At 40.2% G+C, this 12,157-nt stretch overlaps 2 protein-coding genes across 3 annotated transcripts in view; one reads left to right on the top strand and one right to left on the bottom strand.

Moving 5' to 3' along the window:
* The window catches only part of LOC121655571 (cadherin-23-like), a 34,897-nt gene extending 31,728 nt beyond the window's left edge, over window positions 1-3,169 (top strand). Inside the window, exons 34-37 of the mRNA XM_042010323.1 lie at window positions 269-398; window positions 507-626; window positions 895-1,005; window positions 1,443-3,169. Of these exons, the coding sequence (XP_041866257.1) occupies window positions 269-398; window positions 507-626; window positions 895-1,005; window positions 1,443-1,784 (703 nt within the window). The 3' untranslated portion in view covers window positions 1,785-3,169. The remainder of the gene's footprint in view (window positions 1-268; window positions 399-506; window positions 627-894; window positions 1,006-1,442) is intronic.
* A 772-nt stretch (window positions 3,170-3,941) lies between these two features.
* LOC121655878 (eukaryotic translation initiation factor 3, subunit 6 interacting protein) lies at window positions 3,942-10,611 on the bottom strand. 2 transcript variants are annotated; one of them, XM_042010772.1, is made up of 15 exons: window positions 10,459-10,611; window positions 10,062-10,104; window positions 9,700-9,910; window positions 9,151-9,230; window positions 7,442-7,503; window positions 7,256-7,325; window positions 7,089-7,162; window positions 6,249-6,420; window positions 5,952-6,106; window positions 5,657-5,827; window positions 5,427-5,560; window positions 4,973-5,146; window positions 4,673-4,862; window positions 4,346-4,426; window positions 3,942-4,145 (listed from the first exon to the last, which is right to left on the bottom strand). In XM_042010772.1, the coding sequence occupies exons 1-15, from the start codon at window positions 10,480-10,482 to the stop codon at window positions 4,068-4,070; spliced, it is 1,719 nt and encodes a 572-aa protein (XP_041866706.1). In that variant the 5' UTR covers window positions 10,483-10,611; the 3' UTR covers window positions 3,942-4,067. The 2 variants fall into 2 exon arrangements, with proteins under 2 accessions (XP_041866706.1, XP_041866707.1); XM_042010773.1 differs by lacking the exons at window positions 9,151-9,230; window positions 10,062-10,104; window positions 10,459-10,611 and having other exon boundaries at window positions 9,700-9,778.
* Window positions 10,612-12,157: the final 1,546 nt, after the last annotated feature.

The following is a 12,157-nucleotide window of genomic DNA, read 5'->3' as shown; positions in this document are numbered from 1 at the left end:
CCCTAAATCATCTCTCTCATTATAACACCTCATATTATTCTAAAATGCTTTGTTTTTGCATGAATTAATCAGATAGATATAAACTGGAAAGCTTTTTTTCCCCTGCAGACAGGGTCAGGTTCACTGTTTCCAGTCTTTATACTCTGTTGACTCGCTTTTTATTTAAGACACAAAAGTTAGAAGTCCAAAAATCCTACTTTTGATTTAACTTTGAGATTTTTTACATAGCTTTCCATTAATGATGCATGTGATGGCTTTGCCTCTACAGGGCTAACCCGGTGTGGTTGGACCCATTCTGCCGTAACCTGGAGCTGGCTGCTCAGGCTGACCATGAGGACGACCTGCCTGAGAACCTCAGTGAGATAACTGACCTATGGAACAGTCCTGCTCGTACTCATGTCAGTGTCAACATTAATCTTACACTATGGCACTACCTTCTGTGTCAGTCATTGATTGTACACAGGATATCTTCTCATTTTGTAATGATGTTTGTGTAATCATCACAGGGCACTTTTGGTCGGGAGCCTCAAGCAAAGCCGGAGGATGATCGCTACTTGAGAGCAGCCATTCAGGAGTATGACAACATAGCTAAACTGGGTCAGATCATGAGAGAGGGGCCTATCAAGGTGAGACCCAGAATGATGCACACAGAACAAAAACAATCTTAAAACCTTTCTCTCTGTCCGTTCCAAAATGTTCTGGGGGGTAAAAGGTAACACAACTCAAGACTTGTTCCACTCAGTCCTGAAGGGAAACCAAAGGCCTCAACAACTTAAAGATAGACTGACATGTTTCTTTGACATTCCTGCAAAAGATTCTTGTTAAGGAGCATTATTAGTTAGAGTGTGTATGGTTGGTTGTGTGGTAGTTTCATCCTAACTGCCGTCTCGTCAGGGTTCCCTGCTCAAAGTGGTCCTGGATGACTACCTAAGGCTGAAAAAGCTCTTTGCAGCTCGGCTCGTCACCGTCTCCACCAGCCAGGGAGACCAGTCATCAATCACTGAGGTGGGCTCGGAGAAACTGGTGATCTACCTGCACCTGCTTCTGGTGCTACTGTCTGTCTTTGCTGGAGAGTGATCTGGCATTCCTCTGAGTTCCCTTACTGAATTCCTGTCTGCTGCTCTGACGTGCCACCGCTTCACTTCTGCTTCCCTCCTTTCTTAAAAACATAAATTCTGTCTGTGAATTGAAACTGTGTATGAAAATCCTGGTCTTCTGAAATTTGCTCCATGCTAACGCAAACAAGGCAATGTTGTTTGTCTCTATTTAAACCAGGTCTGGTGTGGAATCTCTTATTCTTTCGTCACACATTTCTTAGTTTCTCAGATTTCTTTCCTGAAGCTAATGCTAACAAAATCTGTGTCTTTGTCAACTTAATACACTGAACCACATTTTTAATCAGCTGCTTCACTCATTCTCCCTCTTCCATCCACCTTCAAAAGCTCATCCAGAGTGATCTGGACACCGATGAGGATGAGCATCTGGGCCTGGGGGGAGGTCGCGGCACTCTGCGCTTCAAGCACAAGCTTCCTATGGAGTTAAAGGGGCCTGAAGGCGTGCACGTTGTTCACGGCAGCACAGGAACCCTCTTGACCTCTGACCTCAACAGCTTGCCTGAGGACGACCAGCGGGCCCTGGCACGTTCTCTGGAAGCACTGAATACTGATGGAGTTTTGTATTCTGAGCGCAATGCCCGCACAGAGTCGGCCAAGTCAACACCAATGCACCGTCACAAGAATGGGAACACCCTGTCAGAGAGTCCACTGGAGATCACAGAATTATGACTAGCCGAGGCCTCGCTGGTCTGAGAGCAACCATGACTTGTGTGTGTCCTTGTGCCTCTCGCTGCCACCTTGATAAGGGTGGGAATGACTGGAGAGGAGTGTGTGTAGTCTAGGGAATCTCATCAGCCAACCGCAGTGCAGCCTGCTAGAGGACTTCACTCACCACTGGGCTGGGTTGAGTGGATCTTATGTTGACGATGGTCTTGAGAAGGTTTATTCAAATGAAAGAAAAAGAAAAGCCACACGCAGGACGCAAGTCTTCAGCGAGACAAAAGACAACTGGAAACATTAAATGTCGTCCAAAGAGCTAAGTGGAGGACATGGTCTCAGTCTCCTCATGGGAAAAATTTGTTGAACCATGACCTTAATATCGTCAAAACGTGCCTCATTCTCATTGATCCTTTTGAAGTTATGCCTGGACTGCAGACACTCACACACACAAATACAAATACACACACTAAAGAATAAGAATATACACACACATTAAGACCAGCAGATGGCCAATAATGGAACAGAAAAAATTATATAATCAGGCTGATATTTTCATCTTTTGGCAAGATGATTTACTCAGTGCTGAGTGGGCTTGGATGGGAAGATTTTTCTTTTTCAATGGATACATTTTGATGTTTGGAAAGAATCAATGAATATTTCACATTGGATCTTGCATTATTATCAAAGTGATGGTTACTCTGGTGAGGAGTGACAAGATGCTTTGTCATTATTGTATTTTGGTGCAAGAGTTTTTTGTTTAAAAAAAAAAAAAAAAGTACAGAGTACTCCAGTCTGGATGGATAGGAGCAAACCTTCATACAATGGTCCACCTCTCCATCGTTAACATGGCTGTGACAGTCATACAAGGAGAACCCGTAACTAAATGATTTCATAAATGACTGAAGATGGAGGTTGCTGTCTGGGACTGAAGCCAGAGAAAAAGAAAAAAAAAAGTTTGATTTATAAGGCAATTAAAGACTTATAAATAGAAAAAAAAATATTTTGATAAACATAAAGATGGCATTGTGGCCACACAGACTTTACACTGCCACCTGGGGGAGTAAATGTCATGCTCAAAATGAGCAGTTTTGCTTTATTTTTTTACTTTATAAATTAAAGATGGAATAAAATTATTTTTTAAGAAAAATGCTGGCTTACCAAAACAGGTAATAATGTTTGGATGTTTGGAGTCCGAGTATATTGTTCTATGGTGACATGTCAATTTGCTTCCTTTATATGACAACTGATGCTGTTTGACGAGTGATGTGTTTTAAAAAATTAATTTTTTATATTCTCATTTTGTAAGTTTTTATTTCTGTCATTGTCACCAGCCCTGAGATCTGTGTTGGGAAATGTTGTGGGATGATCTGTGATAATAAAAGAAATATGCAACGGCCTGTGACTGCAGTTACTGGGATGATGAGAGACTGATCTGCCAGATGTGAAGTAACTGATGCAGAATATGTCAATATCGCACAAACCCTGAAAATCTGAAATCTAATACTTAACATTTGTGCTCCCATAAACACCTACAAGTAAATCCAAGTTTGACTTCTAGTGCCACCTGAACAAAAACAATAATTATGTTGAACTATAACATGCTGCAAAAAACAACCTTCATCCTTTTGCCTGGAAACGGGTGCAAAGGCTTGTACATACTGCCACCTGGTGGTTTATAAGTGTAGATACATCCATCCATCCATCCGTTATCTGCTGCTTATCCGGAGTTGGGTTGCGGGGGCAGCTGCCTAAGCAGGGAAACCCAGACTTCCCTCTGCCCGGCCACATTCACCAGCTCATCAGGGGGGATCCTGAGGCGTTCCCTGGCCAGCCGAGAGATGTAGTCTGTCCAGCATGTCCTGGGTCTTCCCCGGGGCCTCTTTCCGGTGGGACGTGCCCGGAACACCTCACCAGGGAGGAGTCCAGGAGGCATCCTCACCAGATGCCCGAGCCACCTCATCTGGCTTCTCTCGATGCGGAGGAGCAGCGGCTCTACTCTGAACCCCTCCCGGATCACCGAGCTTCTCACCCCAATTGTAGATACTTATACATTTCTCTCTCTCTCTGTGTGTAGATACTTATACTTCTCTCTCTCTCTGTGTGTAGATACTTATACTTTTTTTTCTCTGTGTAGATACTTATAAAGACAAAAAGAGAAATTCCTTCTATTATACCACTCCATCTTTTTATTGTTGCCAGGTTACATAGAAAAGTTTTCATCAATAATAGGTGTCAAAAAACTAGAGGAAGACCATGGACAGCTCGGTCCCAGAAGTCTTCTTCACTGCCTGGTCAGACTCCTCGGCTTGTAGCGCTTCCTGATGTTGCAGAGGTACCAGTGACTGGCATCTTCTTCAGCGTCCTGTTCAACTGTAGGGAGACACAGGCGGGCATGTTTTTATCTTTTTACACACAGATATTATATAGATGCTGTGATCAAATGTTGGTGACAGTAGTTTATTTTTGTGTCCCAAGTGAAAAACAAGAACCTTAGCAAACACAAAAGACTTTCTTCGGATGTTAATATAGGTAATTTCACTCTGCCAGTTACATGATTGATCACTTCTTACCTCTTCAAACTTGTGGATTTGTCTGATGAAAAAGTCTCCGTACCGACGGGCTACTTTAGTGTCGGCAATGTGGATCATGTCCTGAAAAGTTTGAGAAAACATCAAGTACTTAAAGCAGTGTATAAACTGAACCATATAAGCCCTGTTTATAAACAGGCTTCTGCACACGAGAATCAGTGTAAAATGTACAGTAACAACTCAATCTGAACCGCCTATATTGTTTAACCAGCTAAACCAGCTGAGTTGCCCACCACACTTCGCCTTCTGAGGCATCTATACGCTATATGGCAAAGAAAGATCAAAAACATCTCATTTGACAGACTTTACCTTGTCAATGTAAAAGTCGACCTCAGAAGCAGACTGAAACTCTCCATCTAGTGCTGAGATTCCACTGGTCCACACCAGGTTCTTCATCTTGTGTTTGAAGACGAGCAGCTGAATACGGAACTCCTGCTCCGTCATGTCCAGGAATCCTGCCAGTTTTGCTACTGGCATGGTGGTGTACAGCTTCAAGAAGCTGCACAGACATGCGATAACGATGAGACACACAAACACCATCCAACATATTAACTGAATCATTTCAGCAGCTTTAAAAGGGTTTACGAGCACATAGTTGGGATACTGTACCTCCGAATGGTGGACAGCTGAGCCTGCTGCTGCACCTCCTCAGCAAAGACCTTCAGCTGCTGCTGGAACGGTTCTTTGTGGTAGTTGGGATGGACATTGTCGTAGTTTGGCACTACAGGTGACAGGAACTTGGGACAGGCAAAGCTGAACAGCTCCTCAAACACTGCCAGATCTCTGCGATGGAAAGGGAAACAGTGTCACTGAGGAAGTTATGTTTACTGATGGTGTTAAAGTACTACGCACAAACCTCCAGGTAAAATGTAAACAGCTAAATTTAACCCAGTTTAATGGGGCTTTACTTGAGCCAATGTACAGACGAGTGCAAAGAACATTTCATAAAACTACTATTTCAATTTAAAATGACTAAAGTGGCAAAGAAAAAAACAAATAAAACAATACTGAAATACTACAGTGAGACAGTTGATCCAACACAGGCGGTGAGTATCAGTCTTACCCTTTCTGCATACGTAGCATCTTGTCTCCATACTTCTCCCTCACCTGGGTGTGGATGCTCTCATCGATACGCATCGGATACATTGTGAGAGCGATTGCCAGCAGGCCATGCATCTGCTCATTTTGTTTATTGATCTAAAAACAAAATAAATAGCTTATCATCTGCTTCATTTTTTTTTTTTCAGAAAACTTTCTCAAGAACGTCTGTCTTCTATAGTCATGTATACTGACCATCTCATATTTATATGTGGACCTCTGGAACATGTTTCTCGTCCTCTGAATGTAGAGGAGGATGTTGGCAAAGACTCGGATTGCATCCTGGTAGCGTCGCATCATTAGGTAGGCAAAGCCTACATAGTAGTAGGTGGTGATCTGACACTCAGGCACACGAGAATACATACTCTACAAAACAACAGAAGGCGATCCATTAAATATAAACAGATGGTTGAGCATACTATGTAGTATTGTTGCTAGTATTATTTGAGTGTACCAGTCTTTACATTAGGTACAGTGAATAAGGCTCTACCTTCTTGTTGAGTTCAATATTCTCCAGGACTTTGATGGCCTGGTAATAATCACCAAGCAGAGAGTGAAGCCTCAGAAGCCCAACCAAGCTGAAGTAGCCCAACATCTTGTACAAGGAGTGACGGCCATACTCTCCAGCAACACTCTCAGGGTCTCCTGCAACCACCAAACAGATGATTTGTTTACAACTGTAAGCTAGGTCCATTCATACATTAAGAATACTTCATACTAAATATTGAAAAGAAAGGCTTTATATATTTTCATTTTTATCTAAAATTAGGAAAATAATGTTATGTACCTCCACTGGTGTAGACTTCAAGCTGGCGGTTGATGTTGCTCTTGTCCACCAGGGAGTGGAGAACATTGAGGACGCTGTGGACGTTCCAAATCTTTGGGTTGTTCCTCAGGAACTCAATTTCCTCCTCTGACTTTTTGGCCGTCTTGCAGCGGTACTGGCTGAAGGACTGAAACTGAAAAGGGAAAAGAGAGGTTTCAACATCAGCGTTAACACCATTGAATCTTGTGGGTTGTTTCGTAGGGGTGAGATTAGTCCTATTACATGTGTGAATTAGGAAAATAAGAACTGATAAGAATCTATGCATTGTAGGGCTGTGCGATTAATCGAATTTTAATCACAATTACGATCTGGGTTTTCAACGATCATAAAAATGAAATGATCCGAGTATTTTTGTCCTTTGCAGTTTCCTCTTGTGCTGTTTTCAGTTTTGGCATTGCAGCGCTCTGCTGCAGACTCCTCCCACAGCCCCGTCTGCTTTGGTTTTACTCAGCGCGAATTGCAAACACCTCGCCAGTTAAGGGCTGGAAACACAGAAGGCAACGTCGCTCCTTCTCCATTCATTTTCTATGCAACATGAGCGATAAGGCTCATCAACACGTTGGACTAACGGCATCACTGCCATCTCGTCACCATTTTAGTGGAGTGTCTCTCCCTGCCCTGTAGGATGAGGGTGGGGAGGGTGTTGTGAAGAATGTGGCTACAGTCTGATGTTTTGCCACCGCTACGGACCTGTGGTCAAGCCGCACCATAGAGCCGAATATAAATCTCACACTACATTTCATTGACACGGATTTCAACATGAAAATGAAATGTCTCTAGCCTAGTGCATTGTGTTTTCACCTGGTAGATGAACTCATCAATGATGTCCCAGAGCCACTGGTTTGGTAATTCCAAGGGAGCAGGGCCATCAGCATCTGTTTACAGTTAAATATCCTCATAAGACTGGTGTCTGGCCAGTTATTTTACAAAGAAAACTACAGATGAGTGGGAAAATAGGAAGGACTTACTGAGAATATAGTTGAAGAGGTTGCAGTAATTGTAATATGATTCAAACCTCTGATCCAAAGTTGGTCCACCCTAATTATACAAAAAAAAGTTTACAATAAAATATTTTAAATGTTTCAATGTTTTTTGGAGGTTAGTCTGCAGCCAACTAAGAACTTAACTAATGTTTTAACGGTACAGTTACTTACGCTGACTTTAGCATAGATGTGTCTGTAATAGAGTTCCTTGTAGAGGATGAGGAAAACAGCATCTGTTTAAAGTAACAGGCAAAAAAACATCTTTGTTAATAATCCACACTGTAGTACACTATAAAAGTTTAAAAGATTTTTTAAAAAATCTGTCATCTGATGCAACAAAAGCAGCTTAATTAGTTGTACAACTATCTTGATGTGACAATTCTGAAAATGTTTTCTGCAAATGATGGTATTTGTGAAAAAGAAAAAGTGGAATAGAATATGGGTGTCACTCTCAGTGATGCTCATAGGTTTTCAATGTAGACAGTCCCGTGACCCACAGGTGGCGATCTGAGTGAGTCCCAGGGCAATTCAATGGGTTCCCAGTTAGAAAAATGTATTTTTATATATTTCTTATATTGTTTTATTTTGTAGTGTTAAACTCCTTTGGTGGTGGTATGGGATGACATGATTATAATTAACAGACACATTCATGTATGTATACAAAAATAAAGAAATAAAATTCCAAACCTGAAAAGGTCACATACCAATAACAAATACCACTGTAACTGAGGTTTTATTATTAACACAGATTAATCATACCAATTCTGAATATCACTCTTCCTGTAACTGATGCCAAAGTTGTTTTTTTGTTTTTGTTTGTTTGTTTGTTTTTTTTTAATATATAATTAACAAAAGCCAATCAAATAACAGGCATCATAAACCACAACAAATTATGATTCACCGATATGTACATCTATTAAATTAAACGTGTCAGTGAAACAATTTGCATTCTGGCTGTTGGCATTTTATTTTATTTCACGATGCTAAACGCCTTCCCTGCTCCTCCACTTGATTCCTGCTTACTCTACCTCATCTGTGTCATGCTGTTTTGCACCCAACCCTTGGGCTACTCCTGCCTGTCAAACATTCAGTCCGCATTTGAAAATGTAGTTTTTTTTTGTTTGTTTTTTTAACGAGGAGCTGATCTAATGTGGTCTAGGTTCCCAAGAATTCAGTGGAATCGCCCTTTACACATGTGGCAAATCGCAGCGTTGTTTATTTACATGCACTGACAACATTTAGAGAAGTCCTTTCTGAAATTAGCTCTGTTGTTGGCCAGAAACCAACCAATCAGAGGATAAGACACGTCAGCCACAGTCTCCGCCTCAGGAGTCTCAAAACTCCAGCAGTTGAGCAAGCGAGGACTGTTTTGGTCCACATGTGTGAAAGTGAATTCTTTGCTTGCAAATACTGTGTTTTTCACTCACAGTGCAGAAATGCCTCCTCACAATGTGTGTTTTCACTCGTGGGTACTAATTTACATGCGAGCATCATGTACATGCACCCAGAAATGCCACAGAACTCTGCAAGTTCAGAGTAGATTTCTGACAGCAGAGTACCGCTGCTGCGCTTCTGGAGGCAGCAATGCAGGTTCTATTAAGACTTTTTGACGTTCAAAAGAAACTACTGAATTCTCTGCATTTTGCAGGCATGGAGCTAACAATATAGCAGGAGCTGAGTTAATGTAGGGGAAACACTAAAGTTTCTTTTGCTAGTTATTGTGATTTAAAACATGAGTTGCTGCTCACAATGTATAATTTTCAAGGGAAAATGAGGTACGTCTCTGGGACACTTCGATAGTGAGTTTACTGCATCCTTTCAGATTTTAATGAGCCAGGGATGCAGGACACGTAACTAGCAACATCACTGGTCACTCTTACCATTGCCAACAAGAGATGCAATCGCCTCAGCCTCTGGCCATGGGGAGGTCTTGAAGAAACGGTCAGTCAACTTGTTCCAGCTGATCAAGAGCCAAAAAACAACAACAACAAAAAAAACAAAACAATAGTCATCCAGCAAACACGCACAAATGCTGATGCTTCTGTGAAAGGGCAGGGCTACAGACTAACTTTTTTTATGAGGAGTACAGTGGCCCCTAACTTAAAATTTTTTTCGCATAGCAAAAATTCACATTTCCCTCTCATCTGCACTGTATTAGTGATAAAATACTTGAACAATAAATTCAGAAATTACAATGTTTACAATTCACATTTTTTGTGCGGTAGTTGACATTGAAAAAGAAGACATCTTACTGGTCGCACTAATACAAAACAAGTACACATAGAACTTGTCAAATCACTTGTCAAATTTCACTCGCACCGTCTCACATTTCAGTTGCAAAATGCGACCATTTGGTCGCATTCTGGAGCCCTGAAGGGAGATAAACAATGCTACCGTTGCAAGCTTTACTAACAAAAACTTAAGCCTACCTGTTCTCATATACGTCTTGGATCTCATAGATCTTCTGCTCAATGCTTTCGCTGGACACACGGTTGGATTGCAGCTCATAAACTTTCTGATCGATCAAATCAGAGATGGTTTTGTGGAAATACTGCAGGAAGTTCTTGATCACCTCTGGGATGACATGGTAGGTCTGCTGTTCATATTGCCTTTCATAGGCCAGGTCTGCTTTAGGATCACCTGGTACAAGATGGGAGAGCAGAAGAAAATAACACAGTTTGTTACTATTTGATTACTGTATAAATTTAAAAGCAGACTGTACTCTAGATACAAGTTTGAAAAGGTGATTTCTTACATTGTGATAAAGCAATATAAAGGTGTGTATACTAACCGGTGTGCAGATCGTAGTCGTTTGTGTAGGCATACGGATCATACTGTGGGGAAACAGAGGTCAGACATTCATCACTAATGCAAAGTAAACATGTCATTAAGACATCTATCATTAACGCTAGCCAACTTAGCATCTAACAATATAATTTACTTTCCAAACCTAGACATACATATCACATACAATTTGGCAGTATGATTGCTTTATAGTAAAAAAAAAAAAAAAAAAAAATGAAAGCACATCCATTATTATTAGTATGGTTCTAGCTCATCCCAAACTACTGTACATAGCTGAGCGACGTTAGCATTACAGCTAACCGCTACCGCAAACTTGACAGTCATTGTAATTATTACAACAGCAGGTCTTCAGGCGTCAACAAAATATTTATATATATACTAACTTCTTCCTCGTCGTGGTACGACATGTTGGTAATTATTAGTCCAAGCTCAGATAACTGTGAATTAAAAGAGCAAAACCGGACTCCAATGAGCTAACGCCGCTAAACCACGCAGCTGGTAGTGGAAAGGAGAGAAAACGGAAGGAAGACGGTATGACGTCCAACCTAAGCGCCTAAAATGGGCATTATGGGAAATTGAGTATCGGCGATGAGTTTGACGCCTCAAACTTCTACGTTAACATCCCGGTATAAGCACTTTTTTCTTTACGGTTGTTGTGTGTTTGTTTGTTTTCTTTTGTTTTACATAGACTATGAATAATTATCAATAAAAATATTAATCCGCACAATTTTAATCTTGTTTGTTTCTCTTGTCAAAAAGGTGCTAAATGGTCATTCTTCTGCATTCTCTCCTATTTTTAAAATAATTTAATAATTTCATGAGCATAATTTGTTTTGTTTAGTTTCTTATCACCTGACTAACAACCTTTTTAAAGGCACACATTTTGATGTTGTGGATAGATATCGATCGAACTAGCAGACCAGTTCAACTGTAAATTACTTCTGAAGATGGTCTTCAGATCTAAATGATACAATCAATCAATCAATCAATCAATCAATCAATCAATCAATCAATCAATCAATAAAACACCCACGAAAGGTTCAAAATGGCTAGTAATATCCTCCCTAAAAAGAAAGAAAGAAAGAAAGAAAGAAAGAAAGAAAGAAAGAACCAAAAGTAAGGCCCCAAAGCATAAAATGACCAAACATTGTGAATAAAAATCTTAAGAAAAATATCAGTAAAATAATACAGTGATAATTTTGCACCTCTAATTTAAGTTGCTATTCCTTAAAATATTTTTTCTTCTTTAGTGTAACAGTGACAACCACAGGGCCACTAACTGTCATTGATGCAATAACAACAAATAAACAACTTATTTCAATTACACTGATATCAGCTTACACCTGTCCTTCATTAATTAATCTTACAATACATAGGTCTAGGAAGAGACCTATATTTTCTGCACATAGGTTTTTCTACAAAGTACAAGTAGCATAATAAAATGAAATATCTGCATAAGAATTTGTTTCCCTGATTTCCAAAATCACATATGGTAGGTGGGTATTAATAAGGCTTCACCTATGTCTGACCAATCAAAATACCCCACATTTTGGCAGCAGGCTCTCTTTGATTTTTTTACTTTCATTTTGGGCTACTAATCAATTTAATTGAGTCCCATTTAGAATCAACGTGGTTTAGATATCATATAGTCTCACATTTGGGCAATAATTGAATTATTTTCACTGGCTTTATTTATTTATTTGTTTATTTATTTACCTACCACCAAACCTATGTCGATCACTGCTAAATACAGTGGCCTACTTGAGAAGCCTGTGAAAACTTGCATCTATTGGTAAATACCGCTAAGTGGCGCCAATGTTGCAAATGTCGTTTTGTACAGTTCTAGGAGCTTCTGATGGCCACAGATTTGGCAGATTTCTGGAGGTTCCAAGACGAACACTAAAAAATTTGACGGATGATTGTACATGTCTGCTGCAAACCAAATTGCCCTCTCGAGGGACAAATGAATAAAGTGAAGTGTTTTGCTTTTAAAATGTAAATATAAAGTTATTTCTTACTACTAAATTGTTCGGGATTTGTGTTTTGTGTGAACTTGTAGGAGTTTGGGAACCTTTTCTTTGA

The sequence above is a fragment of the Melanotaenia boesemani genome, chromosome 16 (assembly GCF_017639745.1).
Source record: "Melanotaenia boesemani isolate fMelBoe1 chromosome 16, fMelBoe1.pri, whole genome shotgun sequence".
NCBI lineage: Eukaryota > Metazoa > Chordata > Actinopteri > Atheriniformes > Melanotaeniidae > Melanotaenia > Melanotaenia boesemani.
Note: the sequence above shows the minus strand (reverse complement) of the source record. Positions and strands in the feature narration are given on the sequence as shown.